This window comes from Pinus tabuliformis, chromosome 8, assembly GCF_031772625.1.
Source record: "Pinus tabuliformis cultivar Carrire ecotype Pingquan chromosome 8, CPIR1, whole genome shotgun sequence".
Classification (NCBI taxonomy): Eukaryota; Viridiplantae; Streptophyta; class Pinopsida; order Pinales; family Pinaceae; genus Pinus; species Pinus tabuliformis.
The window spans coordinates 649,842,043-649,863,060 of record NC_142294.1 but is presented as its reverse complement, the minus strand read 5'-3'; the positions used below and the strand labels follow the sequence as shown (position 1 = coordinate 649,863,060).

The 21,018-nt window shown below is 33.3% G+C and overlaps 1 protein-coding gene across 2 annotated transcripts; it reads left to right on the top strand.

Moving 5' to 3' along the window:
- Positions 1–377: 377 nt before the first annotated feature.
- Positions 378–2,336, top strand: LOC149237207 (cysteine-rich repeat secretory protein 38-like). Of its 2 annotated transcripts, none has more exons than XM_089366780.1 (2): positions 378–1,288; positions 1,476–2,336. In XM_089366780.1, the coding sequence occupies exons 1-2, from the start codon at positions 466–468 to the stop codon at positions 1,823–1,825; spliced, it is 1,173 nt and encodes a 390-aa protein (XP_089222906.1). In that variant the 5' UTR covers positions 378–465; the 3' UTR covers positions 1,826–2,336. The 2 variants fall into 2 exon arrangements, with proteins under 2 accessions (XP_089222906.1, XP_089222907.1); XM_089366781.1 differs by having other exon boundaries at positions 379–1,288; positions 1,388–1,663.
- Positions 2,337–21,018: the final 18,682 nt, after the last annotated feature.

Here is a 21,018-nt window from a genome sequence, read left to right as displayed (position 1 = left end):
AATAACAAATAATACTTTCCATAATAATAATAATATATTTTAAAATATTCCTAATAGATTTTCTAAAATTTTAATTTAATTATCCATAATTTTTAAATAAAAAATAGAAATTTAACCTAGATGAAATATACCTAAATATCCTAAACTTTTAAACCTAACCCACGACTGAAAATACTTTTAAATAAAAAACTGGCTCTGCTATAATCAAATTTGATCCAGGTATCTAACGAACCTGAATCATGGAAATAGGTGGAGTAGGCAGCGGGTCACAGTCACTCGGCAACTAACAAGGATAAGATATTACTGGTGGAGGCAAGTTGGACAATATTCCACGCAGTAGAAAATCTGAAAATTAATACGACAAGTTCAACTTTATAAGGCCATTGGATTACACTAGCTGCCCCTACACTGCCGTGCCTTCAGGTAGCACCGCAACTAGGCAGAGACGCAAAAGAGGAGGTGGTTATGGCGATGGACATGAAATCAGTGTTTGGCAGTGTGTTACTTATAGTCACTCTATCTACGGGTATCGGATTAGCAGTTGCTGATCCGGAGACTCCTACCGTTTGGAGCAACTGTGGGAATAGCGGCAATTATACAATTAGAAACGGTAGCCCGTTTCAGCTTAATCTAAACCAGGTTTTGGATTCACTGGTGAACAATGTTTATGCCACCGGATTCAATACCTCTAGTATTGTTTCTCAGGTGGGAAACAGTAATAGCACGGTTTATGGGCTTGTGCAGTGCAGGGGAGATTTAGATTCTTCCGATTGCAAACAGTGCGCATCGACGGCCAAAGAAAATCTTGTTCAGCGATGTCACAACACTTCTGGAATTATTCAACTAGACGGTTGCTTCTTGCGTTACGACAATCATAACTTTTACAATGACATTGAGAGTAGGAAGAATAAGCCAATAAGTATTCTCTGCAACACTGGGGACAGCACTCGGCCACAGCAGTTCACAGATGCTATTAAGGCCCGCCTCTCAAATATTACCCTTAAAGCCGCTCAGAGTCCCAAACTTTTCGCTGCAGATACAGCCGCTGAGCCTTCTAGTTTAACGGGGATGATCTACAGCTTAGCGCAGTGTTGGAGAGATCTGTCCAGGACAAGCTGCGGATCGTGTCTAACCTATGCCCTAGAAAATATATTCAAATGCCAAAGTGGAGCTCTGGGGGCACAATTCGGTTCTCAGAACTGCTATTTGCGTTACGAGGTTTATGAATTCTTCGACAGTTCCGTTATCTCGCCGCCTGCAGCAGCAGAAAGTTCTCCCGTATCCTCCGGTATATTCTACACCTACTTTACCATGATAGTTAATCTAGTGGTTTAATTTTGGGCAACGAACACACAAACCTACTAAGAATATTTGTGCAATTTTGCAGAACATAAAAATTCTATGACGTTTGCGATAACTCTGGGCGTAGTAGCCGTCGGTATGCTTGGATTAATTGCTGCCATGGTGATTTTCAGGAGGAAATGTTTCTCTAGTCTCGAATATACAGAAGAGAAGCCTGGAAAATGAGTGGAAAATCTCCCATTCCCACAAACCCTATCTTTTTAGGGCCATCAATATTTCTGTAACTATGGTTCTATTAATGATTGATATTTCTAGAGCTATAACTTTATTAATGTATAGGGCATATATTACTCCTGACATTAATGGATCTAGAAATATTGGTTGCTCTTTAGTAGATCATGCAGCGCAGCAACTTCTTCAACGAGGCCTTCCGATCGCCGATCCGGAGGTGCTTATCTGGAGCCGACATGAAGTCAATCAAAGTCTCTCAGTATTATCTTTATCTTCGTTTATTATAAGATAACGTTATTTTATCTTCTCAGTTATGTTAGAATGATCTTTAAATCAGGGGAATTAGTGATGCACTTCAGAGTCATTTAAATCCATTGGGATGCATAAGCTGAAGGAATTATACGATGTAACAGAGTATTCAAAGTCGATCCTTAAAAAGTTCAGTTACCTGCTATTTGAAAGATTAAAGTTGGAAGTGTCCTGCGAAGGCAAATTGTCCAGTTGCACTTGCAAACTATCTATCATTATCTTGGTGAAATAAATAAGTAATTACTGAACAATCGGGACTTAGCAACAAACCGAGTTGAACTTAGTTCATCTTGGGATACCGCTAGCATCAAATCTTTGCTTTCTACATAATTCTGTGCTATCAAGGTGTGTAATTTTCCGAAGTGCAAAACTTCTGAGTGTGTAATTAATATAGTGCATAACTTTAATTATTTTTGGTTATGGGTTTGTAAGTGTAATGGTGAGAAGATGTGGTCTCTCTAAAAAGGTTATGGGTTTGTAAGTGTAATGGTGAGAAGATGTGGGTGAGAAGATGTGGTCTCTCTTAAAAGGTTATATATTCAAATTTAATAGTAAAGTATTTATGTAATTTTTTTATTTTTATTTTTTATAAAATTTTTTAATTTTGGAATTGAGATAAATTTAAATTGGTATTATTTATATTAGATAAATTTGAAATCTTTATATATTTTCATTTTTAATTTTCACATGTCTATATATAAAAAGTATTCTCAATTTTTAAATTTATTAGAAACTTAAATTAATTTCTATGAAATATCAATGGAATATTTTTAGTATAGTGAGAATAGAGCATTTTGATATATCTGAAAAATGATTATAGCATTTTTTTCGTTTTAGATTTAATTAAGTAATTGTTATAAAATTAAATTAAAATCAAATATTAATCAAATGTTTTGATTTTCAAATGAGTTATGGTTTTTGGGCACATGATATTGTTATAAAGTCTATTTACAAGTTAATAATATCTATGATAAAGTATTTATTTTCTTATTAATTAAATTTAAATATGATTAGGAAATCATTAGTTTAGTTCATATGGTAAAATGGATCTTAATTTATAGCTACTATCTATATGTTATATATTTTTAAGGTGATATGTATATTATGTTTTTCTTTTATCTAAAAAATTTAGTAATTGTATTCATAAAAACAAAATTACAATATAATAAATTGAATTTTGTTATTTTTATTCCTTTTAACTTTTTATTATTAATTGAGTGAATATTTAAATGTACCTGCCTATATCCATTTTAACTCTAGATTTGCTAAGCCCCCAGAGGGATCAAATCCCTTGAGGTGCACACCTCTTTTAGAGTGAAAATACATTTGATCTCTCTCAATATTTAGTAGAGTAGGAGTTAACATGGATCAATGCTCGTATTACTTATATTATATAAATTTCATGTCTCTATATATAAAAGTATTCTCATTTTTAATATAATTAAAACCTTGATTTAATCTCTATGGAATATCCACATAATATTTTTATGAGCAGTGAGGATAGAGGGTTTAGATATATCTCAAAAGTAATTACAACATTTTTTTTCTTTTATATTTAATAAAAAAAAAATTGTTAAAAAAAAAAAAAAATAATGTTTATGAAATATTTTAATTGTAAAATGAGCTATGTTTTTTGGGCATGTGATATTTATAAGCTATGATATTGGCCCATAGTATTGTAACAAATCTTGTTTGCAAATTAACAATATCCATGGTAAAGTGGGGGTGAATATCCATGATTAAAAATCAAGTTTATTGTAACTATTAAATATTTAAGTGCTTATTAAGTAAATTTAAATATGATTACATATTCATTATTTTAATTTATATGGTAAAATAGATCCTAATGTATAGTTACTATTTATATGTTATATAGTTAAATGTATATGTATATTATGATTTCCTTTTATCTAAAAAGTTTAGTGAATTTATTAATAAAAAATTACAATATAAATAATGGAATTTTATTATATTTAACATTCTATTGTTAATCGAGCCAATATTTAAATGTTTACTCTCATTTACGACAACTACAACATCTATGAGGCTCAATATTCCTTGTAACATTTTATTATCTTTTGATTGAGCCAACTTGTAAATGTTTACAAGCAAACATTGCCCCCATTCTAGGTTGTGGAGCAACACAATTATGATGCCCACAACACAATTATTATTAAAAAACATAGATCCCTCTTAGCTTTGGATCTACCAAGGGTTGAGAGGGATCAAATCTTTCAAGATGCAAACACTTTTGGAGAAAAAAGTAAGGAAATGTTTGCACATCGAGTGATTTTATTCTTATCTAATCTTTGGTAGATCTGGTGTCACAACCCCTTGTGATCATTAGCTCTCTCTCTCTCTCTCTCTCTCTCTCTCTCTCTCTCTCTCTCTCTATATATATATATATATATATATATACACTTGAAATACGATACCTATGGTTATAAATTCATTGCAGCGTTCACATTCTGTCATTTCGGGAATTAAATGCTAATAACCTGGGAGTAAAGTTGCTTGGATCTAGAACAAGCTTATTATTCTCCAGCAGTTGACACATTATATACGACTTAAGGTGATTTGATTTTTAAATTTAATTGTTATCACTGTCAATGTGTCAAACTCCAGTGGGAGATCTTTGGAAATTTATGATAACCTTACACCTGTTCATCTCGGGAGTGGGAACTCACATCGATGGTTCATGATGGAGATGCCCATTTGACAGTTAAGGTTGCTTGGGTTTTTTAAATTTAATTGTTATCATTGTCAATGTGTCAAACTCCAGTAGGAGATCTCTGGAAATTTATGATAACCTTACAGCTGTTCATCTCAGGAGTGGGAACTCGCATCGATGGTTTAGGATGGAGATGCCCATCCGATGGTGAAGGTTGCTTGGGTTTAGGGTTATGCAACTACCCTTGCGAACCAGGTTGTCCGTTGTCTATTTGCGTCAGCTGTTGTAGAGTTTGGAAACCATCTTCTACAGTAATATAGAACTTTGTTCAATGCCTCCAGATTCTTCATGGATGCCATCACCAGATTGAAGCCCTACTTCCAGGTCATATCAGTTCAAAGTTTTTTCATTCTTTTAAAGGTTTATATTATTCTTCATTTCGTTCTCTACTGTTTCGAATGATGGGTTCGCGGGATAGCGGGAGAGGGGTTAAGTCCGGCTCCTGAGGATATGTTTTCATCATTTGAGATGGGTTCATTTGCTCAACCACCTATGCACAGGTAATTTTTCAGACATACGATCTCTTGGTAATTTTCTGTGGATAATTTACATCCTTGTTTTATGAGTTTCCTTAATAATTTTGGAGGGAATTTTTTGCAGTCGAAACCCTCTTCTAGCACATAAGTTTAAGGTGTCCTCAATGCTTGCGCAAGGGTTTCCACCTCTCTACAAACCATGAGGTACTCACATGTTTGGCCATCTGATCCTAGATGCATTTTAGTGATTATTTTGGGATCCAAGGTTTTGGGTTTAGTTGACCCCAAGGATATGTGTTTCAGGTTCTCTGAGGGTTTTATATGATACCAGTCTTTTAATCATGACTGTAATGGATAATATTTAACGCTGAGGCTTTTCCGTTGCAAATTTTATATATTTATACATTTTTTTATTCCACTGTTGAATGTAATTCTAGTGGGTTCTGGAAGCTATAATTCTGCTTAAGTTTATTATCTATGTTATGAGTTGTGAAAAGAAACCCTATTTTAGACAACGTTGTATTCTTTGAATGAGTTCCACAACACTTTTGAGTTTATAACTTCTTTATTGTACTGAGAAAAATCGGTTAATTTGACTATATTTGCTCGGTATTTTATAATGACTTGTTTGTATATTATTTGTTACAAAATTCTACATTTAATTTATCAATTGGGCTAATAGTTACCATGTTGGTGTAATATGATACTTTCCAGTTATAGATCTATGTTTGGTATCTTTTTTTGTTTTATTAGAATAAAGTAAATGATGTTTACAGTATCTATTCACAAATTAATACTTGAGTTCTCGGATATATACAATTAAATTCTTGTTGGGATTTACAAGTTTCTGGAATATTCTCCTGGGTTAGGCCAAGTAACTAATCCAGTTCATACTAGTTTCTAGTTGTAACCTTAACTGAAATTCCACTGTCTTGTTCACTATAGTTTTAATAGCCCAAAAGACTATTCCAGATTTAACTCAGAGCCTAATATGACATGTGTAAATTTATTTTGATTTATTTTTTCGAATTTACAACGTTCTCATACAAACAAATCCTCGTTATATATTAATTTATGTAATTTCAAAACATAGTTGTCCATATAAACAAAACAACTCAGTATCAGTTTTTACACCTAAATTTCTTGAAATACTTATCTGCAGTCTGGTGTGTCTAAGCTCCACTGCTTCACCCTTGACACAGGAATGTCGTGCCTCCCTACAGCGAGATTAGTTATCGACCAAATCTATCCCCCATGTTCTTCTCACAACCAGGTTAGAATGTAACAACATACATCTAGTTCCTTTGTGACTATCTGGTCCTAACGAGACTTAGTCTAGCTAACCTTTCTTGAAATCTGTCTGACACTTCACCACAGATCAATCATCAAGCTTGTTACCATTATTATTCCTCTTTCTCCTCACTAGTCACCTCAGGTACCTATACTCTTCCAGTTTCCATATTTCAGAATTAATTGTCCAGGATAAGTTAGGGCAGCAATCGCCTGCCCATAACTATCTACCCAATTTAATTATGTGAGACACTTTTAGGCATTCTTTTAAGATGTCATATTTGTTGCATAACTTAACAACATAATTTATTAATCAAATTAAAGTCTCAATTTTCATCAAATTTCTCCTAATTCTAAGCATCATAATTTACTGTGGTAATTATTATCATTTTCTTCTCAGTTTTACCAAGGGGTATCACATTTTCCCACCCTAAAATTAAACATCTTCCTGATGTTTATATACTGAAAAATAAATTTGGATATGCCTCCTTGATTACTTGTTCATCCTCGCAAGTGGCTTCTTCTGGCCCAAAGTGCTACCATTGCACTTTAACTTAGGTGATAACTCGCCTCTGCAGTGTTACTTCTCTCCGATCGAGTATACCAAGAGGCTCGACCAAGAACTCGCCTTCCGGTTTGACCTACACATAATATGGAAAATTAGTCATTCTTTCTTTGGCAGCCCTTACTTGCAAACTAATTATAATAAACAAATATTTCTTATGATTGTATAAGTTACCTGTATGTCCTGCCAATTGATTATATGGTTAGGATCATATACATATTTTTTTAACACAAAAATATGAAAAACATTACACACATGTATGTGCCTAGGCAAAGCAAGCTGATAAGCTATAGGCCCAATTCGAGCTATAATATGTAAGGGGCTGCAAAATTTGGGTGCTAGTTTAGCATAACCACCCCATTGCAAAGTACTATTCCTGGCTTGTAATTGCACATAGACATGGTCTCCAATCTGAAATTCCTAAAAACTTCTCTCCCTGTCAACATAATTTTTCTATCGCTCCTGAGTGATCTTTAAGTTCCAACATATTTTTTTAACTATATCTTCCATGTCCTTTAACATGTCAGATTTGAACATTAATTTATCTTCAGGACTGCCCCAATTCAAGGGCGTTCTACACTTGCAACTGTATAGTACCTCAAATAGACTCATCCACGAGGATGCATGGTAGTTGTTATTGTAATCAAACTCCACTAAATGTATGTAATCCTCCCATTTAGATGGTTTTTGTATTACATACATTCACAACACATCTTCCACTATTTGATTTACTCTCTCAGTCTGCCCATCGGTCTGAGGATGGTAGGTTGTGCTAAAATGTAACTGCATGCCTAAACCTTCAAATAATGCTTTCCAGAATGCAGATGTAAATTTCACATCTTTGTCTGAAATTATGACCTTTGGTATTCCGTGTAGTCTAAAAATATCATTCATGAATATGTTGGAAATTTGCACGATCTTAAAAGTAGACTGTACTGGTATGAAATGAGCAAACTTTCTCAACTTATCAACTACCACCATTATCGAGTCATTTTGTTTTTTAGACTTAGGTTGTCATGTAATAAAATCGATGGAAATTGTTTCCCACTTCCATTATGGAATAGGTAATAGGCAAAGTTTTCCAGTAGGATGTTGGTGCTCCGCTTTCACTTGCGTACATTTGAAACAACGGGAAAAATAATCAACCACTTCTTTCTTCATAACGGGCTAGAAATATTCCTTTCTAAGTGCGGTGATTAATTTTTGATACCTAAGACGGGATGCATAAGGATTTTTATGGTATTTGTTTAAAAATAGTTGTTTAATATTTTTCTGGTTAGGTACATACATTCTTACTCGATAAATCAACATTTCTTCTTGATTTATCTCATAACCCAATTGTTGTTCAATGTTGTCTGAATTTTTAGCTTGCTGCCATAAAAAATTATTTTCAGGATCTCGTTCTGCTATTTCTTTAATATTTTCTTTAAAGGTGGTATGAACCTCACTAAAAGAGACTTCATAAATACAATTTACTTTCTGACTCAAGGCATCCACGACTTAGTTTTCCTTTCCTTTCAAGTGTTTGATTTCAAAATCAAATTCACTCAAGAAAGCAACCCAGTGGGCTTGTCTAACATTCAAGGTAGGTTTCTTGAAATAATTAGTTAAACTATGATGGTCTATCATTAACAAGAATTTCTTACCCAGTAAATAATGTCACCACATCTTTAACGCGTGGATAACTGCCGCCAATTCCAAATGATATGCAGAATAATTTTGTTCATGCTCCTTAAGCTTTCGGGACTCATAAGCAATAACTCTGGCCTCTTGCATTAGCACGCTTCCTACACCTTCCTTGCTGGCATATGTACAAACAACATATTCTTTGTCCAGATATCCAATTCTTAAACTAGGTGCGGTGGTAAGTAAGTGTTTTAATCGGTCATTTTTTTTTGACAATCCATAGTCCATGTGAAAGTTTTTCCTTTCGTTTGCAAAGAGATAATGAGATATGCTACCCTAGAAAACCCCTCAACAAACCTCCTAAAGTATCCGACTAAACCCATGAATGCTATTATATCAACTTCGTTCTTTGGTACTCCCTATTCCATTATGGTTTTTATTTTCTCTGGGTCCACAACAATTCCATCCTTGGTTATGATATGTCATAAATATTGAATTTTATGACACCACCTACAGCAGAAAGTCCTCCCGTATCCTTTGGTATATTCTACACCTACTTTACCATGATAATTAGTCTAGTGGTTTAATTCTGGGCAACGAAGACACAAACCTACTAAGACGTTTAATTCTATGACATTTGCGATAACTCTGGGTGTAGTAGCCATCGGTATGCTTGGATTAATCACTGCCATGGTGATTTTGAGGAGGAAATGTTTCTCTAGTCTCGAATGTACAGAAGAGAAGCTTGGAAAATGAGTGGAAAATCTTCCATTCCCACAAACCCTATCTTTTTAGGGCCATCAATATTTCTATAACTATAGTTCTATTAATGATTGATATTTCTAGAGCTATAACTTTATTAATGTATAGGGCATATATCACTCCTTACATTAATGGATCTAGAAATATTGGTTGCTCTTTAGTAGATCTAGATAGAATTATTGTAATGTATATCGTCCAAAAGACCCGGTCAAAACATCATGCAGTAGAGCAACTCCTTCAACAAGGCCTTCCGATCACCGATCCGGTGGTGCTTATCTGGAGACGACATTATCTTTATCTTCGTTTATTATTTTATCTTCTCAATTATGTTAGAATGCTCTTTAAATTAGGGGAATTAGTGATTGTCATATCCCTCTCGTAAATAACCTAAGGTAAAACAATTACGTTGGGAGACTCCGCCTATATTCAATTCCAATAATTTGGCATGTGAAGAAAAGCCATTTTCCGTATGCCATGGTTGTTCTGGCTATGCTGAGTTGGATTCAAGATACTAAACCACCAACGCTCAGGGCTAACACCTCGAACAAGGTCGTTTACGATGACATATTTACCGGAAAACTATTCTAATTGCTGAGAAAGGGATGGTTCTTTACATAATGTGATTCTCGAAATGAACGGAATGCTTCTATTGACAATTCTGAATAGGATAGGCCAAAAAAATTACTCTGTTCACTTCTTGAAACCCCAGTCCATCCCTAAATAAATAGCTGTAAAATTATACAGTTAGAGTAAATAGTAATTTTTAAAAAGAGTTACGAATCAGTTCAAAAACTGATTCTTGATTTCCGCTAATTCGGAATAAGGATGCACAGATAGGCTTAACCGCTACTCAGAATGCGGGGGTGGAAGTTGAGTAATTACATTTCATCTTTTGGGCATCGGTATCTGATGCCATAGCCGGGTTCTCTACAACTGTCGCATTGATAATGGGCAGTGACATGTTTAGGGAATAGATGCGCACAAACTTTTCACTTGCTCTAGATATACTTATATCCCTTGGCCGGGGAGAAATGGAAGAGTATTCAATGTAGACCGGTGAAGTGGAGGAGCATCTCCTTGTTGCTGGCAGTAGCGACCATGTGGATGATATAAACCGTCTGGAACTGATTCTGCTGAATGCAGATAACCAGCCATGGGTGAAAATGATGAGGGACGCTCTATTCTTGGCATCCAAAACTGCTATGGGGACTGGCTTTACCATTAGTGGTGGTGTATGTGGTGAACTATATAATGAGCATGGCTACTTAGATCTTGGCTGGCCATCTTGGAAACCAGGAGCTCGCTGCTGCGTCTCTCGGAAACAATAAGATAAGTAACTTGCCACTTTCTTAAAGAAAAATATAAGTATGTTTTATTTGGGTATGTTACAATATCTCTTTGAAGGATTTCTTATCAAATATAGATAATAAATGCATAATAGTATGCATAGAAGAATGTGAAAAATGTGTGGACTTAAAGGCTAAGAAAATAAGTAGTTTTTCTTATAAAGAAAAATATGTAGATCTTCTTAGAAAGACTACATGTGAGTCTTGGGTGTGAAATGTTGGGTCACATGCCATTTTTCTTGGAATAAAATCCTTGCTAATTAACCAAAATATAGCCAAAATATATTCTTGAGAAAAGATGATAAGGTATATGAACTTCCTGTTGACATAGTGTAAAAGTGGCCAAGTTTTCTTGAAGTAAAATATGTGTTTTTATTTAATAAAGGTTTCTTGAAAAGGGGTACATGCTAATTGCATTGTGATACGAGCTAATCTCTAAGCTTTTTGTGAAATGATTATGCATTACATGCATGATAGAAATAGCTAATGATGTGCTTCTAGGCACATAGATATTCATTTCTACAGTTTCTTTTTAGAAAAAGAGTGCATACTTCATGTATGAAAATGAAGGCTTTTATGAGAGATCTCTTGAAACAAAAATAGAGTTTCCTATTCTTAAAGACATATGAATAGTGTTCATATCATATCAAGAATCCATACTTGTTTCATGAAAAGATTATGTGCTTGAAGTAAAAGTAATTGTGTAAGAAAAAACACATGTTGCATGCAAAAAAAAAGGGGTTAGCCTTTGTGACATTGGAAATATGATTTTGTGTGTACGTAGAGAAAGTGGTTATGTTATCTTTCTTGGAAACGATAATCCGTTGAAAAGATTGTTTTGCTAGATAAGTTGTGTCTATTTCTTGATTGTGGTGCATAAAAGGTTAAGTTAACCTTGTTATTGTTTCTTGATTTTTATGCATAAAGATGGGTATCTATAATAACTTCTTGGAAGGGATGCATGAGAAACCTACATATAGGAAGATAAGAAATGAGGTTATAATGACTTTCTTTTAAGAGAGAAGTATGTAATTGTTTATAGGAAATGATGGTAGAATTCTGAGAAGGAAACATGTGTTGCATACATTAAAGAAGGGCTATTATGATAGGCTATTGGATGCACAAAGAATGGTCATTGTGTTACAGAGATATGTTCTTTGTATGGATAGAAGAATTATTGAGTCATTTTCTTTAGGAAAATGATATGTGATTACTTTTATGCTAACATAACTATTATCTTAGTTTCTTGTTGAATGAGATGTGTATGCACATGAGATTTGTGTTAGCTTTCATTAGAAAGGATATATATCTATATATATATATATATATATATATATATATATATATATATATATATATATATATATATATATATATATATATATATATATATATATATATATAGATATAGATATATTTTCGCATCCAGGAAAAGACTACAGGATGTGTGAGATTGCTTTATATATTTGCATGCATCCAAAGTAATAGCTAAGGATTAGATCTTTGATAAAGTTTATGTAAATATTCACGCAAGAAGATTATAACTGATGTTTTAGTTAGTCCCTTCAAAGGAATGCCTTAGTGTTTTAAGTATTTGTGCTTATGCGAAGGGAAATGCTAGTTAATATGATTCTTTATAAATGTAATCATGATGTCAATGTTGATAATGTTAACATGGCAGGTAAAGTTGGATTACTTGCACAAGGTATAGATTATATTTAACGTTGTGGCAGGAAAAGAATTAATGGTCCATGCAAATGAGTATGAGTTGCGGGATCGTACATTGCTAGAACAATCATGCCGCAAAGAATGTTGCATGTGGCGGTATGTAAGTAAAAGGTTTCATGGAAACTGTGTTAGCTTTTAGCCAGTTATGTGACAACTTAATGATAATTTATTGTAATAATTTTATAACAATGGTTAATGGATGGAATCCCTTATAAGCCATTGAGTGAGGGGTGAAATCCCTCACGAGCATTTAATAATAAGATTAAACGTTTGCTGGTTTTCACCCTACGGGGTTTCCAGGGTATATTGGTGTTCAATGGTGCAATTGCCTTTTGTGTTAATTTGATGATGTTGAATCCTTGATGATGATGTTTCTTTATTTGATGTGATAATCATAATGTTCTAGTACGTGATTATTTAATATGGTTAAGGAAAATCATAAAATGGACGAAAGGTTCATGAGGCAGTTTATGTTATTACACTACCACAGTGGTGGTTAATGGTTATGCAAAGGGTTATGCATCTTACAGTCTTCTATTGCAATTTACTTCATGTACTAATGAACGTTATATCTAATGGTTAATGAGGAATGTGGAGTTGTGAATTGGATTATTACTTGTGGGTAATTTGTGTAAAAAATTATAACTCCCTGCTTTTACATGCGAGGTTACCGCGGTACATTACAGTGATGCACTTCAGAGTCATTTAAATCCATTGGGATGCATAAGATGTAACAAAGCATTCAAAGTCGATCTTTAAAAAGTTTAGTTATCTGCTATTTTAAAGATTAAAGTTGGAAGTGGTCTGCAAATGCAAATTGTCCAATTGCACTTGCAGGCTATCTATAATTATCTTGGTGAAATAAATAAGTAATTTACTGAACAATCGGGATTTAGCCACAAACTTAGTTGAACTTAGTTCATCTTACGATACCGCTGGTATCAAATGATTGTTTTCTACGTAATTTTGTGCTATCAAGGTGTGTAATTTTCATAAGTGTAAAACTTCTGAGTGTGTAATTAATATAGTGCGTAACTTTAATTTTTTTGGTTATGGGTTTGTAATTGTAATGGTTAGAATATGTGGTCTCTCTTAAAAGGTCATATGTTCAAATTTAATAATAGAGTATTTATACTTTGTGGATTTTGAGAAAAAGTTGTTTTTTTTTTTTTTTTTTTTTTAATATTAAATTGATATATTTGTAAAACAATAATAATACTAATAAATATTGTCAATTTAAATCTATTTTAATTTTAGAATTGAGATAAATTTAAATTGGTATTATTTATATTAGATAAATTTTACATCTTTATATATTCTTATTTTTAATTTTCACATCTCTCTATAAAAAAATATTTTCAATCTTTTATTTTATTAGAAATTTAAATTAATTTCTATAAAATATTTATGGAATATTTTTAGTGATAGTGAAAATAGAGTATTTTGATATATCTGAAAAATGATTATAACATTTTTTTCCTTTTAGAGTTAATTAAGTAATTGTTATAAAATAAATTAAAATAAAATATTTATCAAATCTTTTGATTCTGAAATGAGTTATGGTTTTTGGGACATGTTATTGATAAGCTATGATATTGTTATAAAATGTATTTACAAGTTAATAATATCCACGATAAAGTATTTATTTGCTTATTAATTAAATTTAAATATGGTTACATAATCATTATTTGAGTTCATATGGTAAAATGGATCTTAATTTATAGCTACTATCTATATGCTATATACTTTTAATATTATATGTAAATTATGCTTTTCTTATAACTAAAAACTTTAGTAATTTTATTCATAAAAACAAAATTACAATATAACAAATTGAACTTTGTTAATTTTATTACTTTTAACTTTTTATTATTAATCGAGTGAATAATTAAATGTACCCGCCTATATCCATTTGAACTCTAGATTTGCTAATCCCCCAGCAGGATCAAATATCTTGGCTTGCATACCTCTTTTAGAGTGAAAATAATTTTGATCTCTCTCAACATTTAGCAGATTAGGAGTTAAGATGGATCAATGTTGGTATTACTTATATTATATAAATTTCATGTCTCTATCTATAAAAGTCTTCTCATTTTTAATATAATTAAAACCTTGATTTAATCTCTATGGAATATCCACATAATATTTTTATGAGTAGTGAGGATAGAGGGTTTAGATATATCTCAAAAGTAATTACAACAATTTTTTTTCTTTTAGATTTAATAAAAATAAAATGTTTATGAAATATTTTGATTGTGAAATGAGCTATGTTTTTTGGGCATGTGATATTTATAAGCTATGATATTGGCCCATGGTATTGTAACAAATCTTGTTTACAAATTAACAATATCCATGGTAAAGTGGGGGTGAATATCCATGATTAAAAATCAAGTTTATTGTAAGTATTAAATAGTTAAGTGCTTATTAAGTAAATTTAAATATGATTACATAATCATTATTTTAATTTATATGGTAAAATAGATCCTAATGTATAGTTACTATTTATATGTTATATATTTAAATGTATATGTATATTATGATTTCCTTTTATCTAAAAAGTTTAGTGAATTTATTAATAAAAAATTACAATATAAAAAATGGAATTTTATTATTTTTAACATTTTATTGTTAATCGAGCCAATATTTAAATGTTTACCCTCATTTACGACCACTACAACATCTCTGAGGCTCAATATTACTTGTAACATTTTATTATCTTTTAATTGAGCCAACTTGTAAATGTTTACAAACAAACACTATCCCTATCCTAGGTTGTGGAGCGACACAATTATTATGTCACAACACAATTATTATTAAAAACTATAGACCCCTCTTAGCTTTGGATCTACCAAGGGTTGAGAGGGATCAAATCTTTCAAGATGTAAACACTTTTTGGAGAAAAAAATTAAGGAAATGTTTGCACATCGAGTGATTTTATTCTTATCTAATCTTGGTAGATCTAGTGTCACAACCCCTTGTGATCACTAGCACTTTATAAAGTTATATATATATATATATATATATATATATATATATATATATATATATATATATATATATATATATATATATATATATATATATATACTTGAAATACGATACCTATGGTTATAAATTCATTGCAACATTCACATTCTGTCATTTCGGGAATTAAATGCTAATAACTTGGGAGTAAAGTTGTTTGGATCTGGTACAAGCTTATTATTCTCCAGGAGTTGAAACATTATATATGAGTTAAGGTGATTTGATTTTTAAATTTAATTGTTATCACCATCAATGGTCAAACTCTAGTGGGAGATCTCTGGAAATATATGATAACCTTACCCCTGTTCGTCTCGGGAGTGGGAACTCGCATCGAGGGTTTTGGATGGAGATGCCCATCTGACAGTGAAGATTGTTTGGGTTTAGGGTTATGCAACAACCCTTGAAAACCCTGTTGTCCATTGTTCATTTGCGTTGGTTGTTGTAGAGTTTGGAAATCGTCTTCTACACTAATACAAAACTTTTTTCAATGCCTCCAAATTCTTCATGGATGCCATCACTAGATTGAATCCCTACTTCCAGGTCATATCAGTTTAGAGTTTTGTCATTCTTTTAATGGTTTATATTATTCTTCATTTTGTCCTTTACTATTTTGAATGATTGGTTTGTGGGATAACAGGAGAGGGGTTAAGTCTGGCTCCTAAGGATATGTTTTCATCATTTGAGATGGGTTGTTTTGCTCAGCCACCTATGCACACGTAATTTATAAGACATACGATCTCTTGGTAATTTTCTGTGAATAATTTACGTCCTTGTTTTATGAGTTTCCTTAATAATTTCTGAAGGCATTTCTTGTAGTCGAAACCCTCTTTCGACACATAATTTCGAGGGGTCCTCAATGCTTGCGAAAGGGTTCCGACATCTCTACAAACCACCAGGTACTCGGATGTTTGGCCATCTGATCCTAGATGCATTTTAGTGATTATCTTGGGGTCTAGGGTTTTGTGTTTAGTTGACCCAAAGGATATGTGTTTCGGGTTTCCTCAGGGTTTTATATGATACCAGTCTTTTAATCATCACTGTAATGGATAATATTTAATGCTGAGGCTTTTCCATTGCAAATTTTTATATATTTATACATTTTTTGATTCCACTGTTGAATGTAATTCTAGTGGGTTCTCAAAGCTATAATTTTGCTTCAGTTTATGAACTATGTTATGAGTTGTGAAAAGAAACCCTATTTTAGACAACGTTGTATTCTTTGAATGAGTTCCACAATGCTTTGGAGTTTACAACTTCTTTATTGTACTGAGAAAAATCGGTTAATTTGACTATATTTGCTCGGTATTTTACAATGACTTGTTTGTATATTATTTGTTACAAAATGCTACATTTAATTTCCTCATCTGCACTGTTCCAACAATTAATTTGTCAATTGGGCTAATAGTTACCATGTTGGTGTAATACGATACTGTCCAGTTATAGATCTACATTTGGTATCTTTTTTTGTTTTATTAGAATAAAGTAAAATATGTTTACAGTATCTATTCACAAATTAATATTTGAGTTCTCGGAAATATACACTTAAATTCTTGTTGGGATTTACAAGTTTCTTGGACTATTCTCCTAGGTTAGGCCAAGTAACTAATCCAGTTCATACTAGTTTCTCATTGTAACCTTAACTGAAATTCCATTGTCTTGGTTGCTAGAGTTTTAGTAGACCAAAAGACTATTCCAGATTTAACTCAGAGCTTAATATGAACTATGTAAATTTATTTTGATTTCTTTTTTTGAATTTACAACATTCTCATACAAACAAAACCTCGTTATATATTAATTTATGTAATTTCAAAACACAGTTGTCCATATAAACAAAACTGATGCAGGGTAACCCCGCCAAACCCAAAATCTACACCTTTGCCATGCATATAAAATTCATCTCAACTTTTTCCCAAAATAAAACCTCAATACCTGACAAATTCACAAACTACCACTTGCATCGATACTCAACACTTTATCACCGATTCAATAACCTCCCTTTATATTAGATCGGAACCTACTTCAATGTCATTTGAACCCAAATACCATTTCACACGATCATATCCACACATCGACCATTACAATCACCTTCAGTGGTCGCTCTCTGACTCTGCACAGAAACAGAGTTCTGCAACTTCATCAATTGAATGGGAATGGTCTTCGTTCAATGTAATACCCTGACAAAGAAGCTCCTCATCCAAAGTTGTATTCACAAGATGCATCACCCGCTGCTTGTAAGAACAACATTGTTCTACAAGATCTATTATCACTTCCTGCTTTACGCCCTCCTTACTGTGAGGATCCAAAGCATTTAGCATCTACATTAACACATCAATAATATCACGAGCATTCTGAGTATCCGTCAAGCTAAGACCAGGAAGATCAGATGCCAGGGATGCCTCAACTGCTTCATTTTCATAGCTTGGAGATCCATAGGTTTGAGACGGGTAAGTCATTGGTTGTGTCTGCGGAGGTGTGAATATTGATCAATAAGTGCAAATCGCTATTTGCAACCACACATTGTCGATTTCCACCTGGATCTGATTGACTGATATGACTCAACTTGCAATCTTAATATGACACAGGAATTTGGGCATTTACATCGTTCCTGATGTGATAACTATCCGAAGACACCTAATCACAATTCTTTTGAATGCCGCAATTATAGACCATTACTACAGCTCCGCTCCAATGCAAATATGAAACACCTTCTGATCCGATCTAATCGGCGATCCACAGTTCCGATATTATGTTATCGGATCCGATATCACATTAACCATTCTTTATGACACTTTGCGTCCACCGATACGCTACTGATCGGAAATTGCCAAATCTTAATGGTAAACAACCCCTCTTCCTGTATGTGCTCCGATATTACTCCGGATCCAATTTCACTTCAACCAACTTTACAGCTTTTCGCATCCATTTCCTAGTGTCATACGTTGTGATATGAACCCTCTCCGGTCCACACGAAGGCTATACACAGACCCGATAAATCGATTGACATAAAATTTAATTTCGTTTAAAGGTTCCAACAGATGATTACACCAAATCATATATTAAATGACTTTTGCAACTCGCCAATTCCCACTATGCTGAGTTTGACTTAATAATGAGATTCTTTACAATTTAAAATAAGAACACACACAGGCCACTATCATTTCATTTTTTTTTACAATAAAAAGACTGATATTCAAGTTCACGCTCATCAGAAAATGATACACACACAACACAAATTCTATTCATAGAAAATAGCAATACAGGGTCTCCGTCTCAGGTCTCATTCACAAGAATTGACCTCTGTCAGCATACAAACCACAATTGCATTCAATGAATGGAACAGAGTATCTGCTCTTGCCCAATTACACAGAGACTGATCACTATTTTTTTTTTTACACACACACCTCGCTACTAATTTGAGCTTCCACTCCACACCAAATCCACCTAACTATCTCTCCTTCTCTCTTAAAAAAAAGCCTAAGCTCTCGCCTCACCACATTTTTATGATGAGCTTATTTTCTAATAATAGCGAACGGGATCTCCTGCTTTGCTGAAAGATCATAACAACAAATTTCTTATCTTATCACTCTCGATCACATTTGTTTAACAACCTTATCTCTGTTCTAAAATAAGGCAATCTCACACTTATTACAATAACAAACTAATTGAGAAGTTTATTCTTCCTAGTAATCCCGAATTTGGCAAACCCGTCAATGAATTTTACTGTGATTAGCCACAACATGTGGACAATCCTCCACATTGCTGGCTAATTCCGATGCTCCTGCATCAGACTCCCGAAGTTGAAAGTTTCCATGACCTCCTGGTCATGTGTTTCTTCTGTTGTCCATCCAGTATCCCAAACTTTACTTTGTAACTGGTCATCACTTTCATTATGCTGTTGATTTAATTTTTCTACCACTGTCACTTCTGTTCCTCCAGATTTCCAAATCTTCATTTGCTGTTGTCCCCTGTTCTTGCTGATACAAATTCCTGTGGTCAATTTCTCCTTCTTGCTGTCCCTCTTCTCATCTAATTTCATCTTCCACAATTTCTCAAATTCCTTCTTACCATTTGTCTTTAACTGAACTCCACTGACATCTGTCTGCTGTACATTCTCCTTTTCCATACAAATTATAAAATTTTTGTCCAAATCTTCCTTGCCTTTGCCATTTACAATCTGTTGTTTGTACTCTACAGCCTCTCTTTCATTATCATCAAAGATAATTCTTCCCTCTATGTCTTCAGATTTGTCTAATAACTTTTTCAGCAAAATGTCAATTTCTTCATATTCAATAAACATGTCATTTGCATATAACTCCTCCTTCATTTGTTTATCTTCAGCTCCTTTAATCATGACAATTTCCTTGTCAATACCATCATTCTCAAAATTATTAAATACATGTTCAAAATATCTTTCTGTTTCAGCCATTTCTTCCAGTAATCTCAGTTCTTCATCAACATGCATAAGCACATTGTCCAATCGTTGTTCCTCACCTGTCAAACCTGAAAACATACACAACATGTCAGTTTCAAAAATGCAAGGCTCTTCATTCGAGGCCTCAATGATCAGCTCTTCATGCTCTCCTGAACTATCCTGATAGTTCACTAAATTATTGAGAAATTCTTCCTCAACATCTCTGATTTCTTCCTCATCAAAGAAAACTTCTGGGATTGCAACTTCTTGACTATGCTTGGCAACTTCATCATAAGTTTGTAGAATACCTTCCTGTTCTACACAATTTCTTCCAATACTCAGTTTGTCCAAATAAGACAATAATGCCTCTTCCTCTTCTCTGATAAGACTTTGATCTTTCAAAGATTTCCTTGGCTTACCTTCTTCAGCTAAGTTCTCGGTGTTAGCTTTCCTTCTCTTCACTTCATAAATCTGCAATGCATTTGTTTCTTTTCCTGTTTCCATTTCCCATTGGTCTTCTTTCCATGCTAAAATTCCTTCAAATATGATCAAATAAGTTTCCACTAAAAGAAGACATAACCATTTAGCCATACCTTTTAATTTCCTCCACCAATTGAAGTCTTGAAAGTCCTTATGCATCTCCTTTCTTGCTTGTCTTGCCTTTGCTCCTTTCACTTTTTCATACACAGGTTCAAATTCTTTAGGCTGCATACCTGCAATTTTACATTCACAAAAATAATTAATATGAGATCCTCTTGTCTGTGCAGATGATGTCAACACATTCCTTTCATTCTGATCTGCATAGATCAGTTCTTCTCTATTGTCATCACTGTCTTCGTCCCCAAGGAGAGATCCTTTCTCTCGTTCACAGATGTATTCTATTTCTTCAATCTTAGTTGTTCGAAGTAATAATTTCTCAGCAAACAATTCTTTGACAGGCCATTTAACTCTTCTTCCCACATAAAATCCTTGTTTCCATTTTTCTCTAATTCCTTTCAATGCCAACTTCTCCAAATGACTAAGTTCTACCTTCATCTCAGCCAACTCTAAGTCCCTTTCTTCTTTACTCATTCCTTTGAGTCCAACTGCTTCAGCGCTCTTTTCCCTATGTCTGTGACTTTCCTTTGTACCCCTGTCATGACCATCAATAGTCAATTCCTTTCCTTCCTCTGGTGAACTTTCCTTGTTCACTAGTGAGCTGCAACTAACTTTTTCCA